The sequence below is a fragment of the Palaemon carinicauda genome, chromosome 38, assembly GCF_036898095.1.
Source record: "Palaemon carinicauda isolate YSFRI2023 chromosome 38, ASM3689809v2, whole genome shotgun sequence".
Taxonomy (NCBI): domain Eukaryota; kingdom Metazoa; phylum Arthropoda; class Malacostraca; order Decapoda; family Palaemonidae; genus Palaemon; species Palaemon carinicauda.
In genome coordinates this window covers 56,624,082-56,647,413 of record NC_090762.1, presented here as the reverse complement: position 1 = coordinate 56,647,413, position 23,332 = coordinate 56,624,082, and the positions used below count along the sequence as shown (strand labels likewise).

Sequence of the window (23,332 nt, the reverse complement as noted above, 5' to 3'; positions counted from 1 at the left end):
GGCCTATAAAGGCGGAGAGATATAAAATATATAGATCTATAACGTGATAAGAAAAATTACTAAAAACCTAAACACACTTCCGTCTAAGGGAAGGGTCGGCCATTTAAAAGTGAAAGAGAGTCCATACTCTCTTTGTCACCATAATTAAATCTATCCAAAACGAGTTCAAGTTTTGAGATGAAGATAAAACACCTGTATAGCAAAAGCTCAAAACTAGAATAGTGTACTTCACCAAATAGTTGTGAAAACAAATCCAGTTAGTAACAGCGAATTAGTAGGTCTTGCCGGTAGCCCGACAGAGAGAAAATTGAGTTCTGTGTTTACATTGAGTACTGAGTACCTGCACGACAGATGGCGCTGTTGAAGTACACCCCCTACCTGCATAGCGATCGCTGGCGGATTTTTTACGTAGAGTTTTCTGTCGAGCAACAGAGTTGCAGCTTATATAATCACCGGCTAAGTTTAATATTGAAAATTGGTATATTTACAACATTGGTAATAAAATCTTACCATAAAAACAATGACTTAAGTTCTTTTCACTTGTAAAAACAAAATCTAAAAATAATCAGTTTCTGAAAATAAAGTGTTCTTCCTCAGGAGATGCACTGACAGAATGTTACTTACACCAGTGGACGGGGAGCCTTGGGCGTGAGAAGGCTTTCTCATTTCCTTTACCACCTGAATATCTGGTGAACTACGGCCAGAACTAACAGCTGTAGTAGAGTTTCTGGCAGATCCTGAAAATGTACAACAGCTACTAAAATCTTGTTCTTTCTACAGTAATAAGTGAACAAAAAAATTAGAAAGCAACAAAAACATTGATAAAAAAGTTCCTTAAAGTAAAGCTATCAACACAATACTTTAAAACTATCCAAAATGACACCTTCAAGATAAAATTATGGGTCTGTTCCAAAAAGCTACAGTAATTTAATAATAGATGTTTTAGACTTTAATCATGGGAATTTGAGCATCATAAAAATGATAATATACCGAATGTTAGATAGATTACGCTTATGTAATAAAGATTACTTACTCTGTCTTGTAGACACTGATGAATTTCCATCAGAACCCTGAAAGGTGAGAATTTACATCAATAAAAACCTTTTATAATCCACACACATCTCATTGTTACTCGAAAACTAACTTTAACATTAAAAACTTACAAAAGTTCAAAAACTTGTACTGTACATCACAGAACATACAAAAGAAGGTTATTTATATTTGACATCCCGAGTCTATTTTCCCTAACTGAACCTGAAATTTGTCACAGCTAAAAAAAATACAATCATCGTAACTATTAATGTACTGTCATCTGTTTACAATAAGGTCAGAAAGATTCAGAATTTTAGAGTTTATTTGTACGAAATATTACACTTGAATTTTAATGAAAAATTATATCCGAGGAAAACCAACAGAGGGCTGCCTCACTCGATACTTAACCATCATTGAAAAGGTAGGCCATCCTAAGGAATTACTGTAAAATAGCAAAAAAATAAATTAATGGTAAATCATTACTTGTATGTAACTATATATAACACATACAGTACTAACCTTGGAAGTAAAAGTGTTGGTTGTTGAGAGTGACTGGCTCGTTGATGATGTCACAGTGGATCCTAAAAGAAATACACAACAAGTTATACAAGTGCTATCCTCAACTCAAACACCTCTAGTAAATTTCAAGTAAATAAACTGAAAACTTTATAATTTGAAGTACACTCTGCAATTAAACGAATATTTTAATTAAAACTTCAAAATTAATCATTATGTATTATAATAAAACGCTTGTCACACATTGATGGCTCAATTGAGTCATGAAAACTAGGTAATTTTCAAAGGGAAAAGATGAAAATTAAAAACCATCTGTTGATGAACCTGCAGTGAATCTAACTTAAAAATAAGCACTTATGTATTTGTCTAGAATGTGAATGTAGGATTACGCCCAATCTATCTTTGCGTAGAGCAATCCATACTATCATCAATACATAAAATGATACTCAACCAAACAGAAAAAAAATTCTATCACATGGCTAACATAATTATGTGCTCAATTGAGGAAAAAAGCCTGTTATAAGACATAGACAAGTGGGTTATATGGACAGATGAGAGGAAAGACGCAAAATACAAGAAAGAAAGGACTGAGGATGAAAGGACCCTATTGTCTTGAAATGGACCTATTGTCTTGAAATGAAACAGGTGACTGATTGATTGATTTAAAATTCTTTGGCATCCTGACATCGATGGTCATTGACAGTTTTTTTTTATATATATATATACAAAAAAAAAAAAGAGTATTCAATTTAAAACCAGAAAAGCAAAGATGTCCTTAAAACATTCAAATAGCTTTCAGAAGACCTGCTTCAGAAATAAATCTTAAAATACCGCTGGCATTGTACAACACATCCTGCCAAAGAACCCTGGAAAAATTTAACCCTACCATCCTCACCTCAAGCCTCAAACAGATATCTATTTCTTTCGGTACTATAAGTGGGGCAGGCATTCGGTCAACAAATGCCTCACTTGAAAAGTTACCAACCAGTCATCGCAATATGACTGATATTGGCCAGTTAGCAGAAATTCATGTGCCAACCGAGTGTGACCAATGCGGAGATGACAGAGTAGTCTCTCGCTTTCAGGACATTATGTTACACCTCCAAGGGGATAACATTCGTTATTTCTCTCATCTTATTTTCAACTAAACAATCCCAATGCTGTTGCCAACATCCAATTCTTAATGCTAGGTAAACAATAATTACAGAGAATGGGATACCTTCTTGGTAGCAACTCAGCTGCTGCATTCTTTGCCAGTAAAGCTACCTTCTCATTTCCAGACACAACCACTTGTGGCAGAACCCAGCAAAATCGAACTGTTATACCTCACAGTCCAATAATAAAAAGCTAATCTAAAATCTTTAAATCTAAATGGCTACTGGAAATATAAACTTTAAAAGCTTCAAGGATACTCTTCGCATCAATAAAAATGATAAAATTACCCTCCTTCTCCAACACTATTTTCTCAATAGAGGTTAATATGCCATACAGTGAGGTTAATATGCCATACAGTTGGGCAGTAAATATAGAAGCAGGCAAAAATGACAGATATAATCAATATACAAGATCATGCTTTTTACTTCAAGGGTATCAGCCTGCATCCCAGAAGGTACATAAAATTTAATGAATGTAATACCAGAAATCTTTTTTAGAAATTATTTTTATAAAATATAACATATACCGTATTTCCCGTGTCATAAGATGCACTTTTTCCCAGAAAAATGCCCCCCAAAATCACATGTGTCTTAACACTAAGATAAAGTTGTATTGGGGAGTCTGGCAACTCTCATACACCTCAGTAATGACTACAAACACTCAACACATCAGACATAAAATATAAGCCTACAATTATCATTCATGTGTAATAATTAATATATTTTAACACACTTTCTTTAATTATTGAAAGCAAAAAGATGTTTTTGTTTTGGTGGACAGCTGATGTCTCGCCATCTAATACAAACAAGCTAACTAATAGTATCAAGCAGGGGATGCTAGGATGTATTGCTTGATTATGCAGTATTTATCTATTTTCTAATATTTTGTTGATATTTTGTAATAAAGCAATATTTTGATAATGACATTGTTGCATATGTTCCAAATTATACAGATACTTGTTGCTGAAAAAAAAAAAAAAAAAAAAAAAAAAAAAAAAAAAAACACACACACACACACACACACCTCGCAGCAAGTTGAGTGCAGTGTTACCAAGTCAGCTTTAAACTAACTAGACCTAGAGTCACATAAACAACAGGAAAAATATTCCACCAAGTGAGATTTATAGAGAATTCTTCATTTGATCATTTATTAATTTTGTATGAAATGTGTATGAGGAATTTTGGAAATATTACTGAATTTTACTTCTCCCTCAAATTTGGTCAAGAGCATTTGGCAATACTGCTTTCATGTAAACAAACACTTGAAAACATTGTTACTTGTTACAATGGTAGCAACTACGGCGTTTAGTGGTTTTCTACATGTAATAAAATTGGGATAACATGTGTACAACTAATTCATTTTCACCTCATACATTTCATATTACACCCAAAATATGAAAATTTACTGTGACAGACAAAAAATCACCCTCGAATTCACCAACGAAGAATTGCTGTTACAACATGTTGCAAAATCTTCAGTTCCTTTTTTTTTTTTTTTTTTTTTTTTTTTTTTTTTTTTTTTCTTCAAAAATTACCTAGCTAAATATAGATTGCCTCTTGCCACTTGTAGCATCTTATGACACAGGAAATACGGTAATTTATACAATCTAAATCATTCATTAAAACCTTATACTGTATTTATGTCCTAAAAAGCATAGGCTCGCCACACCTAAATCCACAGAGAAATAGAGAATTTTTCACTCCTCAGCAACCAATCCTACCAATAGTAAGGATTTTTTTCCCTTTACAAAGTTGAAAATGGAAAAAGTTTGTGTGGATAAGAGACCACTTATTATTATCATTATTATTATTATTTTTATCAATAGCCAAGCTACAACTCTAGTTGGAAAAGCAAGATGCTATACGCCCAAAGGCTCCAACAGGGAAAAATAGCCCAGTGAGGAAAGGAAATAAATAAACGATAAGAACAAATTAACTATAAATCATTCTACAAACACTAACAACGGTTGAAGAAATCTTCAGAGCTCAGCAACATTTAGGAATGGCTGTTGCTATAATATCTGAAGACCTACTCTCTCAGAGTTCCTGCTAGATATTCTCCATGAAAGAGTATGAAATAGACGAGATGATTTAGGAATCTGTTAAAGTAGGGCTGTTTACCAAGCTTTTTCCAGATGAGGATGATAGGGGAGGTGTGAAAGGAGGGATGGTGTATATACCAACCATCTCAAGAGTATAACAGCATATATTTTGCAAGGTGGTGACGAGTCATGGTAAATCTTGGTGTTGATAACCAACCCAAAGCATGCTGACCTTGTCGATTCTTTCATGTTATCAATTAAAATGTCTAAGTGGGTATGATCAAAATGTCCCAAACATTTGAGTTTGGTTAGTTTGCCTTCATACCCCCAATTTGCACTTGGGCTAATTTTAGCTAAATCTCTGTCAAAGGATACAGATACACACTCAGAAGATATGATCGATGCAAAGAGAATATTATCATCTGCATATCAACAAACTTCTTTACAATGACAAACCATACACTGTACATGAGAAGTAAAGGGCTAAGATTGCTACCCTGAGGAACACTTGAGATGGCCTTGAAACAAAATAAAACGAGTTAGAAGGATATGAAGTCTTCACAGGAAATCAAATATTATGGTAGCACCAACAAAACCAGTCATAACACAAAAGTAATAAGAAATCACTAAGTTCAAATTGCATAACTATTTACCATACCATGAAATTAAAAGAATAATGGTTAATGAAATTTAGTAATAGAAATGATAAGTGCACTGGAAAAACTAAGCAAAACACTCCTGGAATCAGTGAACTATGTTTTTGACTAAACAGAAGATCAAGAAAAAGTTGGTACCTGCAACATAGAGTATTCTCTTTTTAATCATTGGATTCAAGAGCAAGACTAACAAGTATGGGATTTCCAGGATACAAAAATATGGCACGTATATGATATTAGGGTTATTGATATAACAAACCCAGTTGTACCCAAAAACCAATCACACAGACATATCAAAATATATTCCTAATGTGAAAGTATTACTTAATAAAAAAAAACATTTTACAATACATGCAACAAATGAAATGAACGTATGCTTCACAAAAAAAACATCCCTAAAAAGCTAAAAGAATCTTTGATGTCCTTCCTTATATATTGTAACTTTTGTTTGTAAAAACAATATGTAGAAATAATTTTGAATGAATTTGTTTTAGAACAAAATAAAAAAATGCATTTAGCAATCAAAACTACTGCAACTAAAAAAAAAAATAAAAAACCTAGTAAGCTAAAATTGACTGGGAAAAATCTGTTAGAATTTTGGACAGATCACATACCTGCTTTGGGTATCATCTGTGCACTCTGAGGAATTGAAGAGCCAATCATCTGTCCGTTCTGCAGCAACAGGAATTGTGGAATTTGTACACTAACCTAAAAGGAAAATCTTCAATGCAAACAAACTACTATTCAATCCATCCCATTACATTACCTATGGGGGAGGAAATTCTAACACAAGAATCCTGAAGTGGAATTTGTTTGCAATACTGTACTGTATTTGACAGCACAAGGCAAATAATAACTTTAAAAAATAAAAAGTTTGGAAGTAATTTGCATTTTGCCTAGCATACAAACCTGAAGCTATTTATAGGGGTATTACTTTTGGCGTAGCTGAAAGATGGGTCATGATAATTTTTAGTGAGGGATAACTACCCCATCTGCTAGTTAGCGGGTGGGGGTGAATAGACTAGCTACCCAGCTCACTCACGCCTCAGGGCTGAGTAACCCCTTTGTTTAATGGAAGGACTTCTTGGGAGACAGGGTGGTGGACCAATTTGTATAAATAGCTTCAGGTTTGTATGCTATGAAAAATAAAAATTACTTCCAAATTTGTTATTATCCAGCGCAAATACAAACCCTCCGCTATTTATAGGGGTAATTTACTCTTTGGAAGAAGTCCTCACTAACTGGCCTTGGTCATGTCCTGGGGTTCTCTCTATTTCGATCTGTGATCGATAGAAGGAACCCTACCCTTACCAAAATCAAGTGCCAATATGAGGTAATGCACTGATAGCAGCCTGCAGAAGCTAGTGTGTGTGAAACTTAACAGTGTGGTTCGTCTTTAACATAAGAACTCGAGTACAAAACCTAAAGTTCTTAAGACTTTCCCAATACACTCCCTCAACAAGGTATTGGGGATGTAAAAAAGTATTATTCTATACTTAGGAGGCACAAGGGTTATGAGTCTTACCCACAGCGAGGTGAGGTCAGCTATGCTGAGGCTTACAGAGCTGTTTTCCCCAGATATAAGGTGAAAGGAAGAAAGGAGCCAATCACTCTTACTCATTCATTCCAGACTAACCCAGGTAACCTCAGCTCTCAACCCTCTGCTACTTGTTCATCAAGGAGGTTAAGTAGTTTAGACCACAGGACCAATGGAAAAGGTCTCCATGTTCCCGTGGGTTACGTCTTTGCAGGTCGTGGGCAGTGAAGGTCGATTGACGATTCCACACGTCCGCTTGCAGTACCTGCGCCACAGAAGTTTCTTGAACACCAGGGATATAGCAACACCACTGACGTTATGAGCTCTGGGTCCTAGGATGGAGGAGGGTCTGGATTGAGAGCAAACTCAATAGCCTTATGATCCAGGAGGGAAAGGAAATCCTTGTGACCCTCCTCTTGACCTTCCCCGTGCTGGTCAACTGTGCTGACACACAGGGACGAGCTGCTGTCGTTCTCTTAAGGTAACGCCACGGACTCCTCACCGGGCAAAATCCCAGTTGAATTGGGTCTTCGGTTACCGAACAAGACTCTCTATCCAGAATGAGCCGCGCCTAGGGTACAGCATACTTAGATTCCGAGTCTTGGCAATCAACTCAGGGATGCCGCTGAGAATTACTTCTCCTCATCTCCTAGAGTTGGAGATGTAAGAAGAGGGATCATACAACTTGCTAACTTTCTTGGCCAAAGCCACAGTGAGTAGAAAAGCCATCTTCCACGTAAGGAAGCTATGTGTTGCCTGGCATAAAAATTCGTAGAGAGATGCCTTCAGGGACTGAAGGACAGGAACCGCGTTCCCAGGAGGAGGTTGAGATCAGATGGGGGACGAGTTATCTCAAACTTTGTATGAGTAAAGGCATCGAGGGGAGAGATCCCTCTTCCATGACATCAGTCACAAAGGACCGAATACTTTGCCTGGAAGACATGCTGAAAAGTATCTGAGGTGTCTACACATCTTTTCCGTAATTCGTTGTGAAAGGCCTCTACGAGAGAGGAGGTGTAGGCCAGTTTCCAGGCGTAAAGTCGAAGCACAGCTACGGCTTTGGAAAGTGTTGGCACGTGGCTTTTTAGAAGATCGTGTCGTGGAGGAAGCTCCGTCGGGAGTGGCAGAAGGTCCGGGAACCATTCTGCGTGATGCCATAGCAAAGCTATTGGAGTCATTGATAAGTTCTTACTCATCCTGACTTGGCTGAGGATTATCTCACCAGACCGAACGGGGAAAAAGCGTACACCTCTAAACTGTCCCACCGTTTTTGTATTACATCTGGAATACAGTCGGGGAACCCAACTAAGTTAAGACTTTGTTAACTACAAGATGATACAAAGACACTAGGAGCCCACTATCTGAGTGGTCCTGCTCAGATTATCTGCAAGCACATTCCTGTTACCAGGAATGACACGAGCAGATGAGGGCACCTACCTGTCCTCTGTCCATCTGCGTATTTTTACTGCTAGATGCTTCTCTAAGAGAGATACACTATATGCTGGTACCTTTCTGATTCTGGCCAATGGACGAAAATGGAATGGTGCAGCATATTATTATTATTATTACTATTATTACTTGCTAAGCTACAACCCAAGTTGGAAAAGCGGGATGCTATAAGCCCAGGGGCTCCAACAGGGAAAATGGCCCACTGCGGGAAGGAAACAAGGAAAAATAAAATATTTCAAGAAGAGTAACAACATTAAAATAAATATCTCATATATAAACTATATAAAATTTAACAAAACAAGAGGAAGAGAAATAAGATAGAATAGTGTGCCCGAGTGTACCCTCAAGCAAGAGAACTCTTAACCCAAGATAGTGGAAGACCATGGTACAGAGGCTTTGGCACTACCCAAGACTAGAGAACAATGGTTTGATTTTGGAGTGTACTTCTCCTGCAAGAGCTGCTTACCATAGCTAAAGAGTCTCTTCTACCCCTAGAAAGGGGAAAGTGGCCACTGAAGAATTACAGTGCAGTAGTTAACCCCTTGGATGAAGAAGAATTGTTTAGTAATCTCAGTGTTGTCAGGTGTATGAGGACAGAGAAGAATATGTAAAGAATATGCCAGACAATTCAGTGTATGTGTAGGCAAAGGGAAACTGAACCGTAATTAGAGAGAAGGATCAAATGTAGTACTGTTTGGCCAGTCAAAAGACGCCATTCTCATCTGCCACCCACACAAAAAGAGAGAGAGAGAGAGAGAGAGAGAGAGAGAGAGAGAGAGAGAGAGAGAGAGAGAGAGAGATATTTTGCATAGAAAACAAAAAAAAAACATCTCTAAATGATGTCAAGACATACGACTGCTTGCACGTTTCTGCAATGAATGGGGGGGGGGGGATCCTGTCCTCCCTCCAACTGTCACCCATCTAGTAAGGATTGGCCGAGTAAGAACGATACAATCCAGTAAACAAGGTAGCCAGTACAGATTATGTTACAAAAGCAATTCTCCATAGAGACCGCCTTCCGGACAAGAGACTGGTCGGTAACTACCAAACGCATCCAACTAATCCCAAAGGAAGAGATTGAGACATCTTCAATCTATTGTTGGACAGGTAATATGCATGAGTCTATCTAAGGGGCAGTAACACTGAACTGTGATCAGGACAAGCCCACGAGCGTAGACCGACAAAGTCGTGTCCGGAACTCAGTTGGAAAACCGAGATTCATCCTTCTTAGGACAAAAAACCATCTCCGATCGGTAAACTGGCCTAAGTATCGAATGTTCTCTACTAGGGAACAGATACGCTTATGAGAAGTTTCCAGTCAAAGTCTATGTAAGAAACCAAGACTTCCGGACGGGAAGAAAAGAAGGAAGTGCCTAAAAGAAGGCAAACATAAATGCCATATTTTTTATTACAGGAAAGTAGTCGAGTAATGTACAAAATAACCTGGTTTCAGTAAGGAATATAGCCATACAACTTATTAGATTGGAGTTCTAATTGTAAGATGCATTATAGCCCTTATTGGCAGAAATATAAATACAAATACAAATAAAATAAAAAGAATAAACTTAACAGAATTAACAATCAAGGCAAGTCTTTGTGGGAGAGAAAGGCAGCATGACCGTCCTCTACCAAGCCTTAAAGTAAAGTGGTTAGTCAGCCGAGAGGTGTGAGTGAGCGGGGTAGCCAGTCTACCCCATACCACCCGCTAACTAACGGATGGGTAGTTATCCCTCACTAAAAATTATCATGGCTCGTCTTTCAGCTACGCCAAAAGTAATACCCCTATAAATAGCGGAGGGTTTGTATTTGCGCCAGAACAAATAAACTTTAAATGCATTCTAGTCACACCATGATCATCTTGAATTGCTAATTCATTCTTCAAGGTTCAAAACAATAGAGCAAATGAAAAAGTGGCTAGTCACTCAAAGCAGAGACTCCTATCCTGATAATGTTAAAAATATGTCAAAAAAGAAATTACATTAGATTTTCCATTTCTATGCCCTCTTAATATTTCTAAATGATTATGTAAAAAGTCTCGTTCTTACCAAATTTGTGCCGTTGGTCAAAGGTTGAGCACCAGGGTTTCCCCCTAGTGTACCATTCATCAGAGGTGGTGCACCACCATTTTTGTCACCCTGACAAAGATTAAATTTTCAATATATTAGTATATAAAAAAAATTACATTTCAAGATCTTTACACAACTTTACATAGAAATTCAAATGCAGAAACAAAAATGGTAGATGCAGTCATAATGGTTTAATCTACTAAACCATTGTAACTTTTATTATCACTGATAAAAAACTATCGTTTTTTAATTGTTAATATCAAAATAGTAATGAAAAAATATCCATTATTTAAGGTGACAATGCTAGAATTAAAGTATGGCCTTAAACAATAGCATAAAAAAACAGCATACAATTAAAAAAAAAACTGGTAAAACTGCTTGTTCATTGCAACTTCAACAAAAATTCATTTAATCATCATCGCCACCTCCTCCTACACATACCGATGCTAAGGGCCTCAGTTAGATTTTGCCAATCGTCTCTATCTTGAAATTTTTAATCAATACTTCACCATTCATCTACTTCTCACACTTCATAGTCTTCAGCCAAGTGGGAGTGGGTCTTCCAACTGTTTTAGTGCCTTGCGGAGCCCAGTTAAAGGTTTAGTGAGCTAACCTCTCTAGGGGAGTGCAAAGAACATGCCCACACCATCTCCATCTGCCCCTCACCATGATCTCATCCAAATATGGCACTCGAGCAATCTCTCATAGTTTCATTTCTAATCCTGTCCTGCTATTTAACTCCCAATATTCTTCTGAGGGGGTTTGTTCTCAAATCTACAAAATCTGTTAGACAATGTTTCATTGTCATACCACGACTCATGTCCATATTGTAACACCGATCTCACTAAACTGATATATAGCCTGATTTTCTTTATGTAATTTCAGGCAATTTGATTTCCCAATTTTACTTAACCTACCCATTGTCTAATTTGCTTTTTTCAATCTTTCATTAAACTCAAATTCTAAAGATCCTGTATTATTCATCATAGTTCCTAAATACTTAAATGATTCCACCTCATTAATCTATTTCCTTCCAATGATATTTCATCTTCCATTGCATATTCCGTTCTCATCATCTGTCTTTCTTCTATTTATCTTCAGCCCAACCTAATGTGATATTTCACACATTTTGGTAAGCTTTGCAAGTCCTGTGATGTTCTGCTAATAAGAACAGCTTCTTCAGCATACTATAGATCAGCTAATTTCCTGTTACCGATCCAGTCCAATCCTTCTCTGCCATCTCCAGCAGTTCTATGCATTACAAAATCCATGAGGATAAAAAACATAGGTGACAACACATTCCCTTGGAGTAATCCGCTGTTCACTGGAAATTCATTTGATAGGACTCCACTAACATTAACTTTGCATTTGATATGCTCATGAACAGACTTAAGGGGACCGTCAGCTATGTCCTGCATTTTCCTTTTTTAATTATTCAAAATACACCATTTCTATATATGTTTTATACATATTTAATACCTTCATCATATAATAATTTCAAGTCATTTGATCAAAAAATGTTATTTTCCTTAGTAAAATAAATTTTTGAATATACTTACCCGATGATCATATAGCTGCATCCCTGCTGCCCGACAGAAAAAGTCTACGGGAGGAATACGCCAGCGATCGCTATACAGGTGGGGGTGTATATCAACAGCGCCATCTGTCAAGTAGGTACTCAAGTACTCGATGTCAACAACGAACCAATTTTCTCCTCTGTCCCACTGGTTCTCTATTGGGGAGGAAGGGTGGGTCCTTTAATTTATGATCATCGGGTAAGTATATTCAAAAATTTATTTTACTAAGGAAAATAACATTTTTCAATATCAAACTTACCCGATGATCATATAGCTGATTCACACCCAGGGGGGTGGGTAGAGACCAGCATAACAAGTTGACATTATGAGCTAAGTATTCCGTATTTTATTTTAGCAGTTATTCAAAATAACAAGCATAAAATAAATAAGTACCTGGTAAGAAAGACGACTTGAACAATTACTCTGCCTTTTTAAGTACGTCTTCCTTACTGAGCCTCGCGATCCTCATAGGATGCTGAGCGACTCCTAGGAGCTGAAGTATGAAGGGTTGCAACCCATACTAAAGGTCCTCATCAAAACCTTTAATCTAGGCGCTTCTCAAGAAATGATTTTGACCACCCGCCAAATCAAGTAGGATGCGAAAGGCTTCTTAGCCTTCCGGACAACCCAAAAATATTTCAAGAGAAAGATTAAAAAGGTTCTGGAATTAGGGAATTGTAGTGGTGGAGCCCCCACCACTACTGCACTCGTTGCTACGAATGGTCCCAGAGTGTAGCAGTTCTCGTAAAGAGACTGGACATTCTTAAGATAAAAGACGCGAACACTGATTTGCTTTTCCAATAGGTTGCGTCGAATATATTTTGCAGAGATCTATTTTGTTTAAAGGCCACGGAAGTTGTGACAGCTCTAACTTCGTGTGTCCTTACCTTCAGCCAAGCTTGGTCTTCCTCATTCAGAAGGGAATGAGCTTCTCGTATTAACAGTCTGATAAAAAAAGGATAAAGAATTCTCTGACATAGGCAAAGATGAATTCTTAACTGAACACCATAAAGCTTCAGACGGGCCTCGTAAAGGCTTTAAAATAGAACTTAAGAGCTCTTACAGGACATAATACTCTTTTTAGTTCATTTCCAACCATACGATAAGTTTGGAATATCGAACGATATTGGTCAAGGCCGAGAAGGCAGCTCGTGTTTGGCTAGAAAACCAAGATGAAGAACATGTAGCCGTTTCGGATGAGAATCCGATGTTCTTGCTGAAGGCATGAATCTCACTGACTCTTTTAGCTGTGGTTAAGCATATCAGGAAAAGAGTCTTAAAGGTGAGATCTTTCAGGGAGGCTGATTGAAGTGGTTCGAACCTGTCTAACATAAGGAATCTTAGAACCACGTCTAAATTCCAACCAGGTGTAACCAAACGACGCTCCTTCGTGGTCTCAAAAGACTTAAGGAGGTCCTGTAGATCTTTATTGTTGGAAAGATCTAAGCCTCTGTGACGGAAGACTGATGCCAACATGCTTCTGTAACCCTTGAGTGGGAGCTGAAAGAGATCGCTCTTTCCTCAGATATAAGAGGAAGTCAGCTATTTGAGTTACAGAGGTACTGGTCGAGGATACGGATACTGACTTGCACCAGTTTCGAAAGATTTCCCACTTCGATTGGTAGACTCTAAGGGTGGATGTTCTCCTTGCTCTAGCAATCGCTCTGGTTGCCTCCTTTGAAAAACCTCTAGTTCTCGAGAGTCTTTCGATACTCTGAAGGCAGTGAGACGAAGAGCGTGGAGGCCTTGGAGTACCTTCTTTACGCGTGGCAGACGTAGCAGGTCCACCCTTAGGGGAAGAGTTCTGGGAACGTCTACTAGCCATCGAAGTACCTCGGTAAGTTATTCTCTCGCGGGCCAGAGGGGAGCAATTAGCGTCCACTTGTCCCTTCGTGAGAGGCGAACTTCTGCAGTACCTTGTTGACAATCTAGAACGGAGGGAATGCATATAGATCTAGATGAGACCAATCAAGTAGAAAGGCATCTAAAAGAACTGCTGCTGGGTCCGGGATAGGTGAGCAAAGTATTGAGAGCCTCTTGGACATCGAGGTTGCGAAGAGATCTATGGTTGGCTGGCCCCAGGAGACCCAAAGTCTCTTGCATACATCCTAGTGGAGGGTCCAATATGTTGGAGTTATTGTCCCTTCCTACTGAGACCATCTGCTAAGACATTCAAGTTGCCTTGGAAGAAACTTGTTACTAGTGAAAAGTCTAGACCTGTTGAACAGGAGAGGAGGTCACTTGCGAACTCGTACCATGTCAGAGAGTAGGTCCCTCCTTGCTAGGAGATGTACGTCAAAGCAGGGAGTTGACCGTGTTCACCTCCACTACTTTGCCTTGAAGGAGAGACCTGAAGCTTTTCCAGGTCAGACGTACTGCCAGAAGCTTCTTGCAGTAGAAATGCATTGTCCTTTGACTCGAGTTCCATAATCCCGAGCATTCCCTACCGCCTAAGGTCGCACCCCAGCCTACGTCCGATGCGTTTGAGAAGAGAACGTGGTTGGGAGTCTGAACAGTCAGGGGAAAACCCTATCAAAGGTTGATAAAGTCCTTTCATCCAGTCAGACCAGACTTATCTTCCGGAAACCGGGATCTAGACCGCTTCTAGCGTCTTGTCCTTTTCCAGTGAAGAGCTAGATGAAACCGAAGAGGACGGAGGTGTAGTCTTCCAAGTGACACCAATTGAACCACGGATGACAGTGTCTTAACCAGACTCATCCACAGCCTGACAGGGCCGCGTTCCTTCTTCAGCATCTTCTGGATGGATAGCAGGGCTGGGGGTTGATCGTCTTGTTCAGCCATGTCCTCATCAGAGGGTTCCTCATCCGAAACTGATGAGGAAACGGCAACGGAGTGGGCAACGTCTGACTCGCTGAATCCGGTCGCACTGGTGGATGCGTGACGGAGCCGGACACAAGATCATGGTACTGCTGCACAGTCTGTGAACTGTCAACCATGGGGAAGCGAGGAAGTACAGCGACAACCCGAAACTGTCTAGACTGTCTGGGTTGTGCAGACAACCCCTATCGGGTTGCTGAGGTTGCCGCACTGCGTCACAACAAGTCACCTCTGCTGGTTGTTGAACGTCTTCCTAGTGACACACTGAACGTCCACAACCACCTCCGAGAGTCGCTTAACGTTAACGTGCGACTGGCAACCCACACTGGGTCGCACCGGAGGAGGAATCATCTCAACTGGCGGACGTGAGTAGGAAATCTCAGCGTCAACAGGGCGTACAACCAACCGGTAGGAAGGTTGTTGGCAAGAAGGTTCTTCTCCGTAAAAAATCCTCTATCAAGGATTAAGCTTGGACTACATGTCTTGCAACAAAGCCCAAGGTCTAAGGGAGCAGGTGTGGCAACAGACGGGGTAGCGACTGAAGCGGAACCATTTACCCTCCCTGGAAGCATGTTATGCTTTAATTAAAGTCCATAGGAGGCTAAGCAGCTTAAGGCTCCTCTCCAAATGACAGAGTCCTCAAGGGAATATCAGAAGGAGGGAGAACAGCACTTTCTCATCTACAGGAACCATGTCCGAGAAAAGCTAGGTTATCTCAGTGAGGGTTTCACTGGTGCATAAGCAGCAGACCAGAAGGCAACGTTATGAAACTGCTTGACAGTCTGTGAACTGTCAAAAACTGAACTGTCAACCACAACAGGAGCGTGAGGACATACAGCACTGGTGTATTAGTAGCAGACCAGAAGGCAACGTCATGTAACTGTTTGACAGTCTGTGAGTTGGCAACAACCAAAGTTGTGTGGGGAAGCCTCAACTCCTGACTGACTAGTTTGCTGCGGGCGAGTGGCGGTAACCACAGTGTGTTGCGGAGGCTGACACACCGTGTCAAAACACGGCAGCTTGTGGTAGCTCACGCACGGCAACGGAGTGCTCCGTGTGTCTGTGGGAGTCATCATACGTCTGGCAGGGTTGACTGTGCATGGGTGGAGGAGCTCTCACAACAAGAGTGTGGGAGCAGGCAGCCATGCCGGGCGCACAACCGTGGTAGGCTGTAGGCCCACGGGTGCATCGTCAACCTTCTCCGCAGCAGAGTTGCCAAATTAGCGATTTTGTGCTAATTCATTGCCTTTTTTACAGTATTCTATTTTAGCTACTTTCTTTAGAGAAATTCCATATGACTTTAGCTACTTTCTAGCTACTTTTGCAAGCCTATCTAGCGACATTTGAAAATTTGAGTTGGCAACCCTGCTCCGCAGTCGGAGTGTGGGAGCTGGCAACAACAAAAGCGGAGTGCTGGTGCGTGGGAGGGACTGCCGTGGGTTGCGGATCATGCCGCATTGCGGCAAAACACGGCAGCTTGACAGCACCTTCCCACTGCTGATGCGGAAGCTCACGCATGTCAACAGAGGGTGCAGCATGAACATGCGTCTGGCAGGGTCGACTGCGCATCGGTGGTGGAGCTCTCACAGGTGGAGTGTGGGAGCAGGCAGCCGCAGTATCTGCTGAGCGCACAACCGTGGCAGGTTGTAGGTTAACAGGTGCAGTGTCAACCTTCTCAGCACGATACTCCTGCATGAAGGAAGCAAGCTGAGACTGCATATCTGCAGCATAGACCACTAGGGTCTATAAAAGACGGCAACAAACGGAGCTACTGTCCGTTGTGACTGAGGGTCTAAAACAGCTGGTGCGGCAACAGACGGAGTTACTGCCTGTTGCGGAACCACCTTGCCTCTCTCGGAAGGTGTGCAGTCGTCGGATGACTGCAGCGAGTCCGAACTGACCCAGTGGCTACACCTAGGCCGTTGGACTTGCGCGGAAGGGACCGACTTGCATTTAAAAAGCAGCAAGATTGGTCCATGGTTTCTGCGAGAAACCTCTTCCGCAGACGAGGAATAAATGGGCTCTCTCGTCTTTGTGTGGGTGGGGTGATCACGTCGGCAACGTGTGTAGATACACCCGAAACCACGGAGGGAAACGTCTGTTCGTCGATCAAGGCCTGTGGAACCCATAAGTCCTTCGACATTACTTCTCCCCTGACTTGGGAGCTTGTAAGAGGTATCGGACTAGGTGAACAACTGGCACGAACAGACGAACCCTCGAACGCAACACTGTAACACTTTGCGCATATCACTTTATCACTTTTGATTTTCTGTTTGCACTTATTTCACTGAAATCGAAACTTTAACTGATTTCCACCTGAAACACGCAATCCTATCCTTCATTAAAAGGTAGTAATTGCGAAAACAGTTTACAATGCAACAGAAAAACATAATTAAAGATAAAGAATTCAGTGGCTGGAAAAGAGACTAAACACTAGATCAAATAAACTACGTTTAAAATCTCTCACCGCATAAAGCCTGGGAACAAGAATAAAACTCTAGAAACGTTTTACCTTCTTCCCCTACAGCGACAAGGGAGAAGAGTAAAAAAAAACGAGAACAACGTTACCCGCTTGAACGAAACGTTTATTCTCCTCTCTCTCCCTCCGTCTCTATCCTTCTCTCTCTTCTCTCTTGACTTAGAACCAAAGAGAAGAGCCCAATTATATATCGTTAAAACATATTATTTGCTAAAGGAAAAAACTGAAAGGTTTCCCAAATAAAAAGTTCCTTTATTTAGAATTTAAACCATTTAGGCTAAGAAAGAATGAACGAAACGCTAGAATCGGTTTACTCTTACTGCAACGTGAAACCGTGAAATACTCTCTCTCTATCGTAACGATAGAGCGCATGTTGAACGTTCTGAACGTCAACAACTGCGGAGACAAAACTAAACGTTAGTTCATCTTTGAAAACAGTACGAGACTATCAAAGAAATTCTTTCAACAACATAAAATTAAAAAGGGGTATAAATTCTTAAAAGGTAAATACGATATGACGGGCTCAAAGTTAATTAACTTCGGTTCCAAGTAAGGACCGCCTACTATTAGGAAAGGTCGCATATAAACAAACATAAAAATTAATTTTTATAAGTTTATAATAAATGGAAAGTTAATCGAAGAGGCCTTAAAGGCGGAGAGATATAAAATAAATAGATCTATAACTTGTTAAGCAAAATTACCAAAAACCTAAACACACTTCCGTCTAAGGGAAGGGTCGGCCATTTAAAAGTGAAAGAGAGTCCATACTCTCTTCGTCACCAAAATTAAATCTATCCAAAACGAGTTCAAGTTTTGAAATGAAGATAAAACCCCTGCATAGCGAAAGCTCAAAACTGGAATAGTGTACTTCACCAAAACGTTGTGAAAACAAAACCAGTTAGGGACGGCGTATTCAGTAGGTCTTGCCTGTGGCACGACAGAGGGAAAATTGGTTCGTTGTTGACATCGAGTACTTGAGTACCTACTTGACAGATGGCGCTGTTGATATACACCCCCACCTGTAAAGCGATCGCTGGCGTATTCCTCCCGTAGACTTTTTCTGTCGGGCAGCAGGGATGCAGCTATATGATCATCGGGTAAGTTTGATATTGAAAAATTTTGATTTATTAGCAAAAATTATTTTTAAAAAAAATTTAGGTATATTTTTCTCCACTGTATTAAAAGTCTTACCATCAAAACTTCTTTATAAACCAAATAATTCTGTGACAGATTTTTTATTTTCCTTTTTCTTTTTTTTTTTTTAAATGATTTTTTTCTTAATTTTCTTCCACTACAGGCAAAATAATCATAAAAAAAGAGAAAAAAAGGAAATAAAAATTCTGTCACACAAAATTGTGGGATTTTTATTCCTCTTTTCAATGATATTTCTCTCTAAAATTTAACAATAAATAACAGACAAAAATGTACCTAATTGTGAATACACGTTTTTGAATTATGAGCTCTCAAAAATTTGCTATAAATTTTTGTTTTTTTCTTACAAAAACCAAAATAAAAATATCATGATAACCTTACTTTATGCTTTTATTATTTATTCCTACATGAAGACTCCATAAATGAGGTATTCAAACCCTAAGTTTACTAATAAACTTGGTGTGAGGGTGTCATGAGTTGCAAGCAGCCTCTCATTGTTGTTGCCAGAGTTTTAGTGAGAATGTTCCAGCTTTGTAATCTTTTTCATGTTTCCCACTCTTCTTGGTTCCTTTTTGTTGCTCTCTGATTACATTTGTTCTTTCTTTGACCTTAGGTAACATTGGCCTTGCTATAGAGTTCACGAGGACGTTGTGAAAACACAATGTACATACGAACTGCAAGTAAACAAACAGGCATAGGATCTTTGGAAACTCTGGATGGTCTCATAGATCATACTTTGCGTTCACCTACCCTCTACCAATGCCTTCCCTCTCTGCCAAATGTACGAAATTTCGAAACATTGCTTTATATAAGTATGCAAAAATAAACACACAGGCAATTCTGTCAAACTCAAGTCACGCAGACGACGCAGTAAGGATGGCGTCATCATTTAAAGACCGCTTTATCTTTATTACTTGTAAAAATAATTGGCTGAAACTTCTGGAGAGCTTGTAGACATGCTTCTGCATACATAGAAACAATAAAACAATTTTTTAAAGTTATGTCAAACACTTTAGTGGACGGTCACCTTAATCAAATTTACATATTTAAGAGGAACATAATAATGCAAGATTCTCCACAAAATTGGCCGGTGTACACCATCAAAGGCTTTTTCATAGTCCACAAATGCCATCAAAAGGGGATTTCTATATTCTACACATTTCTGTACCAGATGTCTTAAAATAGAAATTTAGTCAGTATAAGTTCTACCTTTTCTAAATCCTGCTTGTTCACCTCTCAGCTTTTCATCAATATTTCTCTCTAGTCTCTTTAAAATGAGCATACAGTACTATATATTTTTATGACAACTGACATAAGTGTGATGCCTCTGTAATTATTGCTATCAGTCATATCTCCTTTTTTTGCCATTTTAACCAGCACTCCTAGCTCCTATTCATCAGGTTTTGCCTCTTCATGCCACATTCTACAAAATAATTTTGTATGTATTCTGGGAGTCACTTCATTTTCGGTCAATATCATCTCAGCAGTTATTCCATAGTATCTAGGGGCTTTCCATCTCATTAGTTTTTAATGATGGCTTCGACTTCAAACACACTGAATTCATTCATGGGCACATCAAGGTCTTCCTCAGCTTCAGGTATACCAATCAAATTATTACCTTCATATCATCTATTCATAACCTCACTAAAGTGTTCCATCCAACATTGCCTTTCTTCATCTTCTGTTGTTATAACAGATCCATCTCTCATTTGGATGAGTATATGATTCTTCTTCTTTGCCTCAGTAGAGAATTCATTAATAATTCTGCAAGTAATTCTTACACCATAGCCACTCCCTGAATTCATAGCTTTGTCAGCCTCATCTGCTTTCCTGTCTAAATATTCTCTCCAGTCATTCCTGGTTTTTCTTTTGACTTCATTATCAATACTGGAATACTTAGCATGCTCTACCTTGTAATTTTCATTACTTCCACGAAAATTTTCATCAATAAATTTCTGTCTTTGTCTTGGTGTTACAGTATCCCTAGTATCATCTGATATCCATGGTTTTCTCATTGTAATTGCATATCCCAAAAATCTACTATCAACTGACTGATATATGTTCTTAATATCACACCATTCTTCATTAATTGTCTGCTCTTCATCTCTTAAAGTCTCTAAAACTGCAAATCGATTTCTACATTCAATTGAAAAGGTTTCTCCGAGCTCATTTTCAAGAAGCTTAGTTGTATCAAACCTAGGTATTCGATCTACATTTCTGTTGAGTGCTTAGTGTGGCAATAAACTGGTGATCACTACCAATATCTGCACCTCTATAGCTTCTTACACTTCTCAGAGTCCTCTTTCTCTCTTTATTAATGGCTATGAAATCTATTTAATCTTTGTAATTGCCACATGGTGAAGTCCATGTACATTTTGGGATGTTCTTGTGCTGGAAAAGAGTACTTCCAATAACAAGATTGTTTGTTGAACAAAAAAACTTATAAAGTGTGACCCATTTTCATTTGCAACTTTGCCAAGACCCTTAACACCCATCACATTCTCTATACATAGATTATTCCTTCCAACTTTAGAATTGAAATAACCAATCACAATTTTCATGTCTCTCTCTGGGATCTCTTCTATTACACCCTGAAGTTCTAAATACAGTACTGTATATAAAATTGATGTGATCACATTTCAGACTTCATAAACAAACCAATAAAAACAAATGGCAGTACAAGTTCACCATCGATAATCCAGGAATTCCTTTAATCTAATAATAATTATAGGAATCAATCAAAATTAACTGATTGCAATAAAAAAAATTCATGTCTAGTAGATGGCTTTACTTACCTTCAATGAACTATAAGAGAATCAAAATATGTCCCTTCTAATATATTTTTTCAATTGCAAATAAAACTAACAAAATACATGAAATTCTTTTCAGCTATTCACAACCCTTAAAATAGTATTTATGCAATACAACAAGGCTGATGCAATACAGCATTGCATATCAAGAGGAAGATAGAAATAGAAAAATACCATACAAAATAATGTACTGTGATAATATACCGTATAATTCCGTGTATATGACAACCTTTGAATCTTAAAAATTCTCACTAAAAATTTGGGGTCGTATCATACTACCAAGCCATTAAAAAAAAACAACCCTGAATTCAAAGTGATGTTTATCGGTCGGCTAGCCTTGGCATAGGCACAATAATCGCTGACATACAGTAGAGGAAAAGATTCATAATATGAAATACAAAATAAAGGTGATAAAATGTAGAAAGGGGGTTAATGGATTATGTGTTGATAACTAAAAGAATGTTTGGAAGATTGAAAGACGTGCACATGTTTAGGGGTATGGCTAACGGTATGTCTGATTTTTTTTTGGTGGAAGGAAAATTAGTTGTAGCAAAAGAGTGCATGAATAGAGTAGGTGGATGTAAAAGGGAGCTAGTGAGGGTTGAAGAGTTAGTAAAACCGAGGATAAAAAGTAAATATCAAGAAAGGTTGAAAATAGCATATGACAAAGTGAAAGTAAGAGAAATAAAAAATTTAAAATAATTCATGTTTTTCCTAACATACTTACTGAGAACTACTTTCTTTAGGAGATCACTGGTTATCTCTCTCTGCAACCAGAGTTTTGGATAGTTATCCCCCCGCTCCGCGCCCTCAGTGGCTTTACCCCCGGCATCCAGGAATGTGCCCCGAGGGTAGGATTAACGGTAGGTCGCTTGCAGTCGGGTCAACCTCCTCATTAAGTTCTATTGCATTAGCATCATGCTAGTAAGGGAAGAAGGCACTCGGGTAAGGAAGGGAGGGCCATTACCCGAAAGTAGTTCTCGGTAAGTATGTTAGGAAAAACAAGAATTATTTAAAATTTTTGATTTGTTCCAACACGAATACTTACCTTCGAACTATTTTCTTTAGGAGACTTATACTTTAGGAGGCGGGAGTGCCAATCTGACCCACTGACCCGGCCGTGGAGGCCAACAGGCCTCTGGATAACGGGACCTACCAGAGAGCGGAAGCGAGGGTAACTATACAAAAATTCACGTTAGGAACTCACTTTTTGAAAACTTCTTTTGACGTTCTTTCTCGACGTGTAGTCGTGAAGAATGTGTTATTTTTCTGGGAACAGACGGTACCCCCGAAGAGGCAAGTCAGCAACTGGGTAGGAGGTAGGAAACCGCACTTGTGCCTACCGGTCGCTAGTCTTGAATGCGCCTGGGGTTTACCGTTACACCGCTTGGAGGGCGGAGATGACTGTTCCAATGGAGTACCCGTCCAAGGCTTTCCTTGAGTAGTCCTTGAGGTAGTGGGCAGTAAAGGGTGACTGGCTCGACCAAGTACCTGCTCGCAGAATTTTGCCCTACTGCCATGTTTTTCTCAAAGGCTAAGGAGGTGCTCAGGCCCCTGATGTCATGAGGTCTGGGAGTGCCTGGCACTGCTATGCCAGCTTCCTTGTAGGATCTGGCGATCACCTGTCTCAACCAGAAGGAGATGGTGTTTTTGGAAACTTGTTTCTTATTAATACCTGTGGAAACGAAGAGGCTCTTGATATCCGGTCGGAGATGCGCTGTCCTTTCCAGGTATTTTCTAATTGTTCGCACTGGGCACAATTTTACGTCTTCTGCATTACCTGTCATAGGGATGGCAGGAATCGAGAAACCTTCAAACCTCGGGTCCCAGACTGCTGGATTTTGAGTCTTGGCCACAAAAGAATGTACAAACTTGAAGGATACTTCTTTCCACCCCTTTGAGTGAGAGACGTCGTATGACAAACCATGGATCTCTCCCACTCTCTTAGCGGACGCCAAGGCCAGCAAGAAGACGGCCTTGAGGGTGAGATCTTTGTCCACGATATCCTTCAAGGGTTCAAAGGT

General features: G+C 39.4%; 1 protein-coding gene across 1 annotated transcript in view; it reads right to left on the bottom strand.

Moving 5' to 3' along the window:
* LOC137630647 (uncharacterized) overlaps positions 1-23,332 on the bottom strand; it is a 185,887-nt gene that overhangs the window by 95,789 nt on the left and 66,766 nt on the right. Inside the window, 5 exon segments of the mRNA XM_068362262.1 lie at positions 625-737; positions 1,034-1,070; positions 1,552-1,613; positions 6,015-6,108; positions 10,432-10,521. Of these exon segments, the coding sequence (XP_068218363.1) occupies positions 625-737; positions 1,034-1,070; positions 1,552-1,613; positions 6,015-6,108; positions 10,432-10,521 (396 nt within the window).